Source organism: Phodopus roborovskii, unplaced genomic scaffold, assembly GCF_943737965.1.
Source record: "Phodopus roborovskii unplaced genomic scaffold, PHOROB, whole genome shotgun sequence".
Classification (NCBI taxonomy): Eukaryota; Metazoa; Chordata; class Mammalia; order Rodentia; family Cricetidae; genus Phodopus; species Phodopus roborovskii.
The window spans coordinates 13,964,396-13,979,308 of record NW_026126549.1 but is presented as its reverse complement, the minus strand read 5'-3'; the positions used below and the strand labels follow the sequence as shown (position 1 = coordinate 13,979,308).

The following is a 14,913-nucleotide window of genomic DNA, read 5'->3' as shown; positions in this document are numbered from 1 at the left end:
TGCTGTCAGTAGAATGAAGGAGATGAGAGGCTCTGTACAGCGGTGGCCCTTTTTATTTACTGTTCTTTGAAAATGAAAAAGAGCATGCCTCCTCCAGGCAGGGTCTAGGCCAGTGCAGCTCCCACATGGCTATCAAGTCTCACATTCTGCCACCTCAGCTTCATGCGCTAAGACAGAACAAGCAGTAGGAAGACTTGTTTAACATTTGCTCCCAGGCTTTTTCCTTCTCTCTTTTAATTTCCTCTGAAGAGAATATGAACCACTCCAGTCTTTACACTCTGCAGGAGCTAATCCCCCACCGGAAGCTCGGGGCAACCTCGCTCCTTCTTGCGGATGTGATCTGTCGACACAAGTGTTCCTTCAGGCTCTCTGAAAGGCCCACAGTGGATGAAGGGGCTCTCCCTATTGGAGCTCTCTTACATTTTTAAGTATAGTTTTTTAAAAAAGGAAAATAACACAGGAATTGCTTCCAGAGCCCAGATGCCTGGGTGGAACACTGTCTCCTCTTTAAGTGCAAGCGGCTTTTGCTGACATGTCCAGGCAGTGTGTGTGTATGCCCGTTGGCCCCACTGTTACATGCTGCTGACAGAGGGGGGCCACTTACTGAGCCCCAGGTCCCACAGCCCATGATCAATGGGAAGTGTGCATGCTGCATGTTGAAAGAACCATGGGGAGGAAGATGATACTTTTATAACTGAAAGTGCTTAATAAGTACTGTTCACTAACTAAAATCACATTTTCCTTGGATATCTTAGTTTAGTATCAGTTTCATTAATGAAGGGAAATCTGTCTGAAATAATTTTTAGTCTCTTCTTATAATTGTGATAGCAGGTCTCATCTTTATCCAGTGTACCTTTACTTTAACGTACTTTAAGGTGTGTGGTGTGTATGTTTGTATGTATGTCCGCACATGTGAACACATGCTGGTGTGTGTGTGTGTGTGTGTGTGTGTGTGAGAGAGAGAGAGAGAGAGAGAGAGAGAGAGAGAGAGAGAGCCAGTTTCTCCCCTCTCAGTATGTAGGCTCTATGACTGAATGAAGAGATCCATCAGGCTTGGTGGGTGCTGTTACCTGCTGAAGCTTCTCTGCAGCCCACACCATAGCCATAGCCATGTGCTTTGCCCTCAGCACTGGGGAGTCTTTGCTCTTAAGGAGTTTCTTTTGAAAACCTAATTTATTCTGTGACCAGCAAAGTGAGGTAAAATTCATCTTAGAATTGCTGATCGGTTGAGAAGATTTAAACTACTCAGGGTGAGGAAGGCTATATGTTAAATTCCCTGCCATGCCCCTTCACACATCTGCATGTCTAAGTCACATGGATATTTTCTTAGCACAGAATAAGGAATCCTCATCACAAAGCACTCACTCAACAGCCAGCTGCTCTGTGATCAAATGGAATGGGACTCGATCTCAGAATTGCAAGTGAAGTCATATTTCTCCCCTCACTGTCTGACAAAGCTTTCTGCTAGTTTCTTGGGTGGCCTATCACATGACAGATATATGACTTTGAGACAGGAAATGAAATAAAGTTCCCATAACACCCTCAGGGGAAAGAGGCACTGTCACCATTAAGCCTTTTAGCCAATTACTTAATTCCCTTTAAACTTCCCTCAGTCCTTACTGAGAACTCCACACTGAACTTAGCTTTCCTACCGAAGCCACAAACTGCATGCTGCTGTGACTTCAGGACCGAAATGGTATAACGTGCCCTGGCAGAGTTCACTTAATACTGCAGTCAGAATCCCCAAGAACGCTTCATACAGACAGGTAGGGAGTCCCAGAGAAAGGGCAGAAAACAAATGGTGAGCCCCAAATGTGCATTGTTGGTGGCATTAGGGCTCTGAATCTGAATACCACTTGGTATACTCAGATTACCTGCCCATTGGTTGTGAATGGCAGGTGGACAGCACAATGCCCTAACTCCAGCCCCAATCTCCCATGCAGGTAACAGCCTTGTGAGGTGAAAGCAATGCATGAACAACTGACTTCTACTCCACAGATCCAAGTAGGCATGGCTGTTCCCGTGTGGTCATTCCCCGCTCTCCATTTCTACCTCGAAACTCAGGAAATAGTCGCTCCTTAGACTAGAAGACTCAGGCATTCTTGGCAACTTTTCCTGGGTACCTAAAATGTCAGAAAATGCTGGCCTGCCTTGCTTTCAAAATACACCTGGTGTCCAGTTACTTCTTGCCACCTCCATCCCTTCCATGTTGGTATACACCACCATCTCTTCCCTACTTTCCACAAGAGGACCAGAGTTCTACATCACTGTTCATGGTATAATCTGCACTCAAAAGATAGGAGTCATCAATCCTATTACAACTTCAGTCAGACCATCTCACTACTGCTCAAAACTCCACCCCCCCATCACCTGGCTCACAGAGCAAAAGGGGACCTCCACCCAACCATACCTGACTCACCTTCTGCCTTTCACTCACCCCACCACACTCTGGACCAACTTGTAGGATACTCTTCCACATACGTGCAAAGGGCATTTCAACCAAGAGGCTCTTAGAGGTTAGTTCAACGGCCTGAGATGCCCGTCTCCAGGGTAACATGTGAGTCATTCCCTCACCTCCTCAAGTTTTCAGTCAAAGGCTAGCTTGCCAGTGGGGACTACTTCAAGTCATTCCCTAAATCTGCAGTCCCAAACTCCTAGTGCACTTGTCCCTTTTCTGCTTTAGTAGCTCCACAACACACCACTGCCTGGGCAAATATGTAAACATCTAATTACATATTTATAGCACCCTGCCCCTAGACATAAGATACCTGAAGGTAGGATTCCCTGACTGTTTTCTTCCTTCTGCATTTATGGCACCTAGTGAAGACCAGCCCATAGTAGATGATCAATAAATAGGGATTAGTGACTCTTTGAACTATAAGCTGTACATTAGAACTCTAGGCCTTCATGTGCTTACATCTACACTTTCCTCAACATGTAATTTAGTGTCTTCAGAGTCTGTAGGAGGTTGTATTTCAAGGAGGAAATAAAGAACATCATGGGATTTCCCAAACCCTTTTGGCTCAAATTCCACATGCAAGGAGCTGAATTTGTGTGCGGGTTCTAGCACACAGAAAGCCCATGGTACTGCCCAGATGTGCTTGTTATGAGGGAGGCAGACACAGTGTCATCCTGGGAAAGACAGAACATGGTGGCCTCCATGCTTATGTATGCTCTAATGCCAACCACACAACCATGTCCAAAATGGAGATTGCCTCCATTGAAAACAGAGAAACCCTCCCCCAACAAGGATATCCACAGCAGAAAGAACTATTTCCAGGGGAAACTCCACGAGTCAGGAGAATGCCAACATATATGTCATCATTTGAACTTGGCTTAAACTAGGGTAAAATAGGAAAGTTGATAGCTGTGCTCTTTATCAATTGTCTTTTTCTCAAAGGAATTAAAGACAAGGACAAGATCAGCACTGTGATGGGTAGTGCTGAGGGCATTTGTGGAATGAGTGTGTGATACAGACAGACAGACAGACAGATAGATAGGAAAAGGAAGGAGAAGACTACTTCTTCCAAGATGAAGCTCTCTGCCCATCTGTTGTCTCTGTTTCTTTTTGCAGCATATCAAATTATCATTTCACAGATGAGTCGGTTTAACAACAGAAAAATACAGCATCACTGAAGATACTAGCATTCTTCCCAATTCACACTGGGATTGCCTAAATCTGTTCCAAATACGGATATCACCTAAACTGTTTCCCAAGCATCAATACTTGAACGTGCAATAAGTTCAAGTAGAAGTTGCTGCAAGTTCACATCAGCCTAAATATTCTATTACTGTTACAAAGGTAGTGGTTGGCAGAATAACAATGCTTGAAGAAAATGTGGTTCTTGACATGGTTTGAAACAAGAAAATTTAGGAAGACTCAAATTTACAGTCTTATACCTGTAGCTTTTATTTTCATTACTCTAATGACTATCCTAATTCACACCCAAATGGCTGCAGAGGTGATAGTCTTCATTGAGCAATGTTTCTTTGTTATTTTTGTTTAGAGTGTGGCTCCAGCAAGACTTCCTCCCTTCAGAGCAGAAATTCTGGCATTTTCCCTCCTACAGTGTCAAGCAGAGAAGCAGATACACAGTGGGTGCTCAGTAGAGACCAACTGACTTTTTTTTTTTTTTTTTGTCAGCAATTCTTGAAAACTCTGGCAAAGGCTTTGAAAGTGTGAACAGGCAAAGAGTCAGAAGGGAACAGTGGTGGGATGACCCATGCATTTTGCATCATGTGTCACAGTGAATCACATTTCACGAGTTTCAGAAAACATTCTTAAAAAGTCATCTTTGAAACAGGTACATTTTTAGCGTGAATTCAGAACTAAAGTAGATTCTTACAGTTTTCATCCTGGGCAATGCATTGTAAAGGGATCCCAAAGAAAGACGTATAGCTGTCATTGTACCACACCAGAAGCTCGGTGCCCCTGGGAATATCTATACAGGCCCGGTAGAATATATTCGACCTATTTAAAACAAAAGAAAACCCAACTTAGTAAGACGTAATGCTCATATGTCCCACTACATTTTTATTGACCCCAAAACATTCTGCCCAGATCCACCTAAACAGTTTATAATAAATCTACACCCACCTTATTATCCCAGGCATCCGAGGAGAGTCTGTAACTCAGTATGATAAACAATGTATAGTTTATTTCCACAGTGCGCCTCCATACAGGGTCTTGAAGAGATAGATATGTGGCCCAGGAGACAGCAGGAATTTTTTATTAAAAATTATTATTAAAATTTTTATTTTAAAAAATTATTAAAAAAATAAAAATTCCATCTCACACTAATCAGAAAATTCTTCCTGGTGGCAAACTACAGAGGCATGAGTGCTGCACCAACCCCATAGGTAGATTAATACTATCTACTTATTAGAAGAAAGAGCAGTAGGTGTATTCTGGAAACTTGGCATTGGGAGTTCCCAGATTCATAATAAAATAAAGTGACTTAGTGATATTAAGGACCAAGAAAGCTAAAACCCCTTCTAGCCACCCCCTTTTTCCTCCCTAAAGTTTGATGTAGGAGAAGAGAAAAGCGCTCTTGTGTAAAACGGATGGAAATTCAATAAATACAAGAGGAGCACTTTACTTGGGCTGAAGGATTACACCATGGATGATGGAGTGAGGGTACCAAGAAATAAGCATCCTTTACAGCAGCAGCTTCAGCGCTGTTAAAAAAAATCTGCAGATTTTTAGAAGAATGAGGGTGTCGAGACTGGTTTCCTCACTGAAGGATTGTTACAAATGTTAGCCTCAAGTTCCAGATAAAAGTGCTTAGGGTTGGTGGGCCTTAAATTTTGCCTTTCTGTAAGGAATTGGCTGCAGCAGCGTAATTTGTTCCTTGTAGAACACTGCAGACGAGGGGAACCTTTCTCCACATTTTTCATGGCGATGAGATATGCACTTGTCAACATATTTTGTCACCACAAAGTGGCTCTTGGCAATAGAATCATAAAGATCAATAAAAAAGTGCAGATTCTCAATATTTTACTCACAGCTGCAAAAATTTCATTTATCTTGTTATTTTCCTTCCTTACTGCCATTCTGTCTCACGAGGGCACTGCTAGCTAAGCAAAACGTTTTCCCCCCACATTCTATGAATATCTGACAAAAACTCCAGCCACTTGTCCAGCCCTTGCTGCCCTTCCTGACTTGGCACCTCTAGGAGCTATGCATTTTATTAATTTTTTCCACTGCTGCATTAAAAAAAATCAAAATTGGAACTGAGTTATAAATCACTGACATCTCCTAACTTGAGAAAAATTGAGTCTACTTTGTACTTCACCCTTGTAACATTTCATCTCTGGGTTTGCCTTTCCTTAGTATAAACACAGCGCCCGGCAAATGAATGTGCTAAAACCAAATGACACACTTTGCCGCTGAAAGACCAGAACTGTTTTTGAGCAATGGGTGGTCTTCTGAGGCACAGAGTAGGCCGAAAGGGGGTGGGAGGGAGGTGTAAGTGTACACCATTCCTTACAAGCACCCAGAGCTTCCAAAGCTTGCACAAATCCCTGCATGGTGAAGCACATCAAAGGGATTTTTCCCTTTTCAGATAATATTTCCTTTGCTGACATGTATTTAGTATTGTGGTTGGATGACTCATAAAGATAGCTTCATGGCGTCCCAACGCAGTTGAAGCAGAACACATGCCAACAAACATTATTGTCAGCCTCAAAATAAAAACAAAACGTTCAGCTAAGGGTCAATCAATCAAGGGCGCTTTGAAGAAAATTCCATTTAGATATTACAAATCATAACAGAATGAATTTAAACCAGCTGACATTTTGTGAAGAGGACATTCATGTACAATAAAAATTAGGCTGGCTCTTCGGGGTCCAACTTTTCTATTTTCTTACTTTTGGACGTGGTCACTAGTGATGGATGCCAGTTTTTAAAATTGTGTTTTTGTAGCTCATTGTATAAAGATCTGCCGTAATCCAAAACAGATCGGCTGAGAGAGAGCTCATAGCTTCAGTGCCCTCATGAAAGGAGAGTTGTAAAATCCACTTAATATTGACAGATAGGTAATGGCTTACTCATGCGCCTTTCCCCTCAAGGGGTTTCTTGTCCCAAATTTAGAACTTGCCTCAAGAGCTCCCTTGGTAATTCTTACAGAAGTGGCCAATCTCTTGCTGACTGGACAAGCACAGCCTTTGCTAATTGTGGAGCTTGGGGTTGTGTAGGAAATTCATGATAGTAAATGTCCGCAAGGCCAGGTTTGCCCAGGTCTTACCAAAAAGCCTCTTATATTATTTCATGTAAACCATTACTTAATCAAACTGTGTGGGGGAACCCAGGCAAAGAGTCAGACACTGCCCAAGTATGTTCTTTTTAGAACTGGAGACCTTCGGAGAACAAGCATGCCAGATCTGTGTACCCTCTGAGGTATAAAGAAAAAAATGTAAAAAGACTTCACTTAAAAAAAAAAAAAAAAGGAAAATAAATAGCCCCAGGCAGAACTCCAAGTTGCGGAGCACAAGGCTCTGGGCTTTGATGTGTCTGTGGTGCCCAATAAAGCTAAACAGTTGCTTCTGACTCTGAAGGGAACACGGCTGTTTATAACTGAGCTCATATATTTATAAGGCACATGTTTTCTAGGGATTCTGAGAGAAGAAGGCTTAGTGGTGGAGCTGCTCGATTTGTTTCTGCCTCCTTGTCTTGATTCCAGCTTTCCTAAGGAGCACGGGGTGAGGGCAGCAGGTGCATTGAGACGGTGGCTTAGTGCTCCATCCCTGTGAGACTCTGGGAAGTAAGGACACATCTCCTTGGGTCTGTCACTCTTTGGGCTCTGTCCATTGTGGGGGTGAGGGGCTTCTTTTCTCTAACTTGAAACAACTGCATCACCTGGAACACAGCTGAAATCATCAAAGGGCCAGACCCAGATGCTCGGGAACCTTTTAAGAGAGTAGGAGAGGTTGCCGCCACTCAGTCCCGATGCTGAGCATGGCCGGTTTTGGGAGACTGAGTTCTTGGTTTTCCAGACCTATATGCAAATGAACCTTATTCTCTCTCTGAGAAACAGACTGAGAGAGACTGAAAGGAACGGATCTGGAACTGAGTCCCCAAGCTTCCATTTATGTGTGCGTTCCCATCTGGTGGCCGATTAACCCCAAGCCAGTGGGGCTGCCAATCTCATTTGGGTTCTTAAGGACATTCAAGTGATGGTGTGGAGTAACTTCAAACTGTGTACAGAGTCAGAGGGGGCATCTGCTAGCCCCTTTCTTTCTGAATGTCCAGGAAATACTGGCCCCTGGAACTAAGGTATCTCAGAAACCCAGCAAGCAAGCAAGCAAACAAACAAAAAACACATCTACCCAGAGTGTTTTTAATCACTTTGCAGCAAGCCTGAGTTTGCATGTGCAAGCCAAAGGGCTTCAGCAGTAAATCAAGACATACTTTACCTGTACTGAACTACTGTTAGATTCTGTTCTCCACAGTGCCTTGCACATCGGATATACCTCATCCAGCTCGACTTACTAGGCTCCCCACCATCAATAAAGTGCTGTAGTGTCCCATCTTGATCATAGATCTAGAGAAGAGGTCAGAAGGTCAAGTAGTTAGAACGAATCATGAGCAATCATTTTCCCTGTTTCCCTTGGTGTCTTTCCATGTCAGCTGCAGAGATTTACGGCCCTGGGGTTTGCTAGTAGTGCCTATTGATGGCCATGGAAACTCAGTCAGGGTAACAGGAAAATATGCTTTGGCGAGGAGTCGATCACGTTTCTCTTATCAAGCCAATCTTCTCTGTATTAAACAGAGTTGTGGTATCTCAAGGATGTGACCATATTTCCCAAAGAATATTTAACCGATTTTGACAGGCTAGTCTTAAATAATGAGCTGCTGGATAAACAAAGCAAGCTGAAAAGAGAGGCCATGCTGACATGATTGGAACAAGCACATAAAGGCCCTAGGTCTCCATCATGCAAGTATTCCAAAGCATCCGAGGAAGGCAGTCACTGTCCATCCACTGAGAGGGGCGACCACAAGCAAAAGGCAGCTGGGAAGTTGTAGAACTGTAGAGAACTGGTACAAACAGACTCTGGGATGAGATAAAGGACTGTCCCCTTACAGGAAATGTAGGTCTTTGAAACCCTCTAAGGACGGGTCATCCTGAAACATCCCCAGAAAGGGGAAGAGGAAAACAGCTGTCTCATATGAAGTTTACATGTTTCAGCCAAGGTCATTTTCATCATCATTGCCTTGGGTCAACCCTAGCAGATTCCTCAAGATAAGAAAAAGAAAATGAAACCCACTTCAAACCAGTCAATAAGCACAGGACACCCCCCCCCCAAAAAAAAAGTCCTTATTCGAGCAACTTGATTAGACACACGTTGAGTGCTGAAAGTAGGGTCACTGGAGCTCCCCCAGAAACCACTTTGGTTCCAGGAACTTTGTGAAGCATGATTTCCAGGAGCAGGAGATGAGGCAGTCACATATCCGATAAATAGGGATCCTCTAAGGTTTCCTGAGACTGAGGCCTCCAGAAGCACAAGGTAGTTCAATAGTTTCTTAGGGGTCTAGGGAGGTAATGTGCTTCCTGCAAAAATGTGAGGACCTGAGTTAAATTCCAGCACCCACACAAAAAGCTGGATGTGGTCTTGAAAGCTTATAATCCTACACCACTGTGGACAGAGACAGGCATATCCCCGGGGCCTGATGGCCTATCAGCCTGCCATATGATGAGTTCCAGGTCCCAGTAAGAGACCCAGTGTCACCAAACAAGGTAGATGGCTCTGAGGTTAACCTCTGGCTTCCACCTGCATATATACTCACAGACAAGTGAACACACACACACACTTGCACGTATGCATACATATACATTCACATACATACAAATAGTTTCTTAGGACTACAGGCCTTAGAAGGACCCTGGGAAAGTTAAGTATATTTTGAATAGAGTCAGTACAGTCTCCTGGGAGCGACAGAGAGGTTTCCCAGAGCATCCTGAGAAACCACACCTCTTTTTCTGAGCCCTCCCACTTTTCTTCTCCAAGTAAACACTCAGAATAAATCTTCCAGAGGAAACTTCATTGTGTGGCCATTCATGCTAATTCAGATGAGTATTTCTATTCTGGAGGACCCTGAGTTACATGTGAGAGTTTCTCGTTTACATCTACCCATTATTTTTAAAGCAAATGAATACTCTCCCTGCCCTTCCTAATATTCTGTCTCCTCCCCCAACCTCTCCACTGCCCCCCCATAAAACACAGACATTAATCCAATAAACCGCAATGATCTGAGAATTTAGGACTTGATCGCTATACCAGGACGATCACAGCTGATAATCAACTCAAGCTGAAAGGAAGGAAAATACTTCTTCCAATGCCTTGCTTTGGGAAAACAACAGAAAATGGAAACATGTTACATAGTAGGTGCATCTGCTGAGCAGCAAGCTAAAGGCAGATATCATGTTTAGATTACATTACACTAATCATTTTTTGTTGTTGTATCATGTTTTTGTTATTTTTTCCTTAAAAAAAAGTCAATCAAGCAACATTCCAAAAAAAAAAAAAAAACTCACCCCTAACACTGCTGTCACCAGTGTCACCAGCCAGAGAGATTGAACAATTCTATCCTGCACCTCAACACCACTATTGATAATTAGTGGAATAAAAATTTTGGTGAAATTTTTTTCCTACAAAGACATCTTGCATAAAAGCTACTGGCAATAATCTCTACAAAACACCCTAAGAAGTATGCACAGCAGTTCTATTCACTGCTCCCAGCCAGGATCCTCAGCAGCAAGGGACACTAACCCTGTAGGTAGAGCAGCATGTGGCACTAAGTCAGGTCTTCCAGTCTTTGGCCAATCCTGATTGCAATATTTCACATAAAAGTGTGGTGATGCTGTATACTTTCTTCAGTCTCCTAACTGCATGCTTAGGATTGAAAATACACATCTGACCTTGAGTCTGCTCACAGGCTTCGAAGCACAGCTACCACCAGACCCACACACACATCTCCTTCCTAATGGCTCTCAGGTACATTCAACTCTCCCTCTCCACTGTTAGCACCCTAGCCAACTTCCTTTCCCACTGGAAATGGGGCAAGAGCCCCTTGACCCATCTTCCTTACAGGATCTCCAAAGCATTATCTAAACTGTTGCTAGTGTAATCCTTACAATACAGGTCTAACTATACCTTCACGCACAACACCTTGGGGGCAGAGGGAAACCTTCACCAATGGCATACATCTCTGGTTGTACAACACATGTGGGGTTCCTCAAAGGGTCTTACTACACTGATATGACCAGCATCTGTGGCTTTTGCATTTGTCTCAAGACAGCCCGGAGCTCTCTGTGATCTGCTCTGTTAAGAGCCAACATTTAAATGCAGCCTTTCTTGCAAGAGCCAAAATGAGCCAGAAATTTTTGATGCCTATGTTCTTTCTTTGGCACAAAGAACATAAAATGGCAAGAGGGATGTGCAAATGTTGAGTGTCAAACAGAAACTAATGACTTCTCCAAGAGATGTAGCAACAAATATGCACTTTGTTATTCACTATGGGAAGTTAGCTTTGTTAACAGTTAAGAGCTTGGTTAAGAAACAACATTTGTATGTAGCTTTTCTCCCAGACTGGAGCCATCCTCTTCTAGGCAGAAAGAAGCTAAAGGGAACTCCAAATGACATGCATCAACTTCGACAGCCCAGAGAAGCAGCTACAGCTACAAGTACAGGAAGTTGTTCTCAGAGGTTGAACTGACACCCATGTTTGTGGGACATTAACATGAAATTGTAAGTTGGATACCTGATAGGAACATCTCAAACACAAGGAATCTGGGCGATGAACTATGCCAAGACCTAGAATTACTGGTTCTTATTATCTATCTTTCAAAAGATTTTTAAATAAGCAGGGGAAATTTTTTAAATGCTCAAAGTGTTTAGATAACTCCCCTAGGACTTGTGAAAATGTTGGAAAGGTCAGAAGTTGTTTATTCATTCAATTGGATGAATAACACTCAAGTGTAAAAGCTTGAGTGTTAACTTTAGATTAGGAAAAAGATTCATCCCGCAAAAACACCTACCGCAGCACAATTTTGCCAGAAATGGTGCCCTTTATGCTGAATGAAAATGAAAGGCATTTTAATATTTTCTCTAGTCTTTTCTAAAGTGAAGCAAACAACTCTCAAGGTAGGAGAACTGCATGAGAAGAATCACAGGACACCTGGCTAGAGATGGGTGGGGGTGAATTCTGTAATGGAGACTCTGAGCTGCAGAATGGGTCATTTAGTATCTGTTAGGTAAAAGCCAGTTCCCCTATTGCCAAAGTGAAGTGGACTACAACACTGCCACATTGGAGGACATTTTGACAATATCTCAATAAATTGGAAAATGGTTATTTCACGTGGTTTAGCAATTTCTTATCTAGGGAATTACCCCAGTGAAATTCTACTGAATTTGGGAGATGGTTTCAAAGGCATTCACTGATGAACTGTTTGGAACAGCAAAGAATTAGAGGGGGCTGGAGAGATGACTCTGTGAGTAAGAGCACTGACTGTTCTTCTAGAGGACCTAGGTTCAATTCCCAGCATCCACATGGCAGCTCACAACTGTTTGTAATTCCAGTTCCAGGGGATCCGAAACCTATGGCAAAACACCAATGTACATAAAATAAAAATAAGTACATTTTAAAAAGAATTATAAATAATGGAAATATCTTATCATTGAAAGAATAAGTTGTCTTATCCACTCAAAAAGCATTTGTTTAATACATTTAAAATTAATGAATTATATCTGTTTGTATTAGGAGACATAATGTTGACTGAGAAAAAGCCAGTTGCAAGCCATTATGCTAGCAGTTGTTACAACATACAAAGTAACTCTGTAAGTAGTGTATGTTATGTGTATTACTGTAATGTATAGGAAGCATATGTAAATAGACACAGCCAGCTCTGAAGCGCTGTGTGAGAAGTATCCCTGGCACACTCCTCAGAGAGGGGCCTTCAGAAGCTAAAACACTGGAGGGAAACAATAGCATTACACTTTAAAGATTTATTTCTGACACAAATACGGCCAGGTGTTGAGTCCTGGTCAGTGTTTTGCTATACAAGTGGATATATGCACGGTGACTCTTTTTCCTTTCCCCCTTTTCCGTGTTCACCCTAGAGATTAAAGCCAAGGACTCCTCCCATGTGCTGAGACTGACTCTCCCACTCAGCTCCAACCCAAGATTCTACTTTGCTTTCTGATCAAAGAAAGAAAAGTATAAATAGGACATAGAAGCCTGTTCCTTTGTGCTTTCAACTTGTGTGTGTGTGTGTGTGTGTGTGTGTGTGTGGTGATGGTGGTGGTGTTAAGACAAAGGGGCCACCTGTTGCTGAAGGTTAGAAGTTCATCAGTGCACCCTCCTGGGAAGATGCCTGTAATACGGATCTCTAAATTATCAGCTCTGATTTCCTTTGTGATTGCTGCTGCTACTTTAAAATTATTGCTTCTGGTTCACGCATCTCTCCTATCGTCTATGAACAGGAGTAGCAAGATAAGTAACGGGAGAGCTAATTCTTACTCTTAATGGGGATTTTAAGCTTTCAGTTCCACAACACCAGCTGTAATACCATGCATTGGCTACAGTAAAGATCACACAAGTTCCTTCACTCCAAACCATGTTGTGGCATTGACTGAAAACCTCTACAAGAAAGGCATGGAGGCACCTTCCTGGCATCTGAAGTGCCTTTCTCTTCCACGCTTATGCTTTCCTAGAACAAAACTCCAAGCGAAAAGAGAAGCAGTAAGATGTACGCCAGTGTTGGACTGTAATGATTGCTGGTAACAGTAGCTTGACTCCAGCTTAGCCACTTGAGAATGCCACCAGCTGTGTTAACTACAACAATGAGCGTAGGGGCCTGACAAGCCAGCAATGGATCCATTTTATCATTAATAGGAAGACACCACCTTATGGCTGATAGGAATCAGAATGAACAGGGTAAAGCAATGAGCCACTCACAACTTCATTTTGCTTGCCAAGTGTTTAAAAATTTTTTTTAAAAATGTGGCCTAATTTGATTTTCAACTTCTCTTGGAAAATCGCAAAGGAAGGCCCCCAATCTTGCTGAGGAAAAGTGTCCCCCCTCCAGACTTCCCAATCCCTAGCACCTCTTACTGGCTCATGGGACACTGACTTCACCAGTGCTCCCAGTAACTTACCTACCTGTTTGGCCTCCATTAGCACTCACTGGCAACCACAGCTACTGGGAAATCTGTGCCCCCACTTTACCAGAACCTCGAAGTAACAGCTCAAAAAAATGCACGCATCCATGCACATGTGTTTTATGAGCACAGGTTTTAAGTATCTCTTTAAGTGAAGAATCCCTTGTATTTAACTCAATGAAGTCTTGAGCAGAGCACTGAGGTTAGTGTGAGCCTGCAATCATAGCACTTGGAAGATGGAGGCAGGCGCACTGCAGGGTCAGCTGAGCTACACAGTGAGATCGGAAGGGAGGAAGGGAGGAAAGGAAAAGGAGGAAGGGAAGAAGGGAGGGAAGAAGGGAGGGAGGAAGGAAAGGAGGGAGGAAGGAAGGAAGGTCCAGATAAATGTTAAAAACAGCACTGCCCTGGCTGAAGAAGACATCTTAGTGGGGCAACGGCCCTGGTCCCTGGGAGGTCCTGGGGCATCCTCTGGAGGAGTCCTGCATTGACTGGGGGTTGGGAGTGCAACACTTATGGAAAACCACAAGGAGGCCATTTCCTGTGGAAGACGGGGCCTCCAGGAAGATTAAGCAATTCTACTAAAACTCTTAAAAGAGTTCTTAAAATGCTAAATCTAGAGCCCAGGAAACTCAGTGCCCATCTGTCCCAACATGCTCAGCTGACTCAAAAAGGAAAGTCCCAAAAACTAGTGACTTAAGCAGTCAACTGTGTGAGGACTGGGGCAGATCACCTGACAATTCTCTACCTCCCCTCGTGGAGGCTGCCTCCTCTGTTAATTCTGAGAGTACACTGAAGAGGCCCAGCAGCTTTGAATTAAAGCAGCCTGAATTATAACTAGATGTGAATTCGCTCCTCTCAATACCCCAGTGCCGGTGTTTTGTCCAAATAAGGAATAAAGGTAGTCTCTGGGATTGGACAGTGGGATTAACCAGTTTTCACCAAGTGGAGAGACTTTCTCAACTCTATTTCCTAGTCCCCAACCTTGTCCCATCCCTGCCCTGAGGAGGCCCTGGCATTTGGTTGTTGCCTTGAGCCTCAGCTTTCCCCAAGCAGCTGAGGTGAAGGAACATATTTTATACACAAGCATCCAACACAAGCCTGTCTCCTAGCTGACGGAATGTACAGCTTCATGAAGGTCAGGGATCTTATTCAAGGGCTCGGAAGAAATTGTTACTAAATACAAAGAAACTGACTGGAACTCTTTGGGCCCTGAAGCTAATGGCCATCTCCTTGAAGACAGTGTCTCTGACTCTG

General features: G+C 43.2%; 1 protein-coding gene across 1 annotated transcript in view; it reads right to left on the bottom strand.

Annotated features, from left to right (window-relative positions):
- The window catches only part of Prdm6 (PR/SET domain 6), a 99,811-nt gene that overhangs the window by 20,713 nt on the left and 64,185 nt on the right, over positions 1–14,913 (bottom strand). Inside the window, exons 4-5 of the mRNA XM_051201034.1 lie at positions 7,915–8,042; positions 4,347–4,471 (exon numbers count right to left, since the gene is read on the bottom strand). Of these exons, the coding sequence (XP_051056991.1) occupies positions 4,347–4,471; positions 7,915–8,042 (253 nt within the window). The remainder of the gene's footprint in view (positions 1–4,346; positions 4,472–7,914; positions 8,043–14,913) is intronic.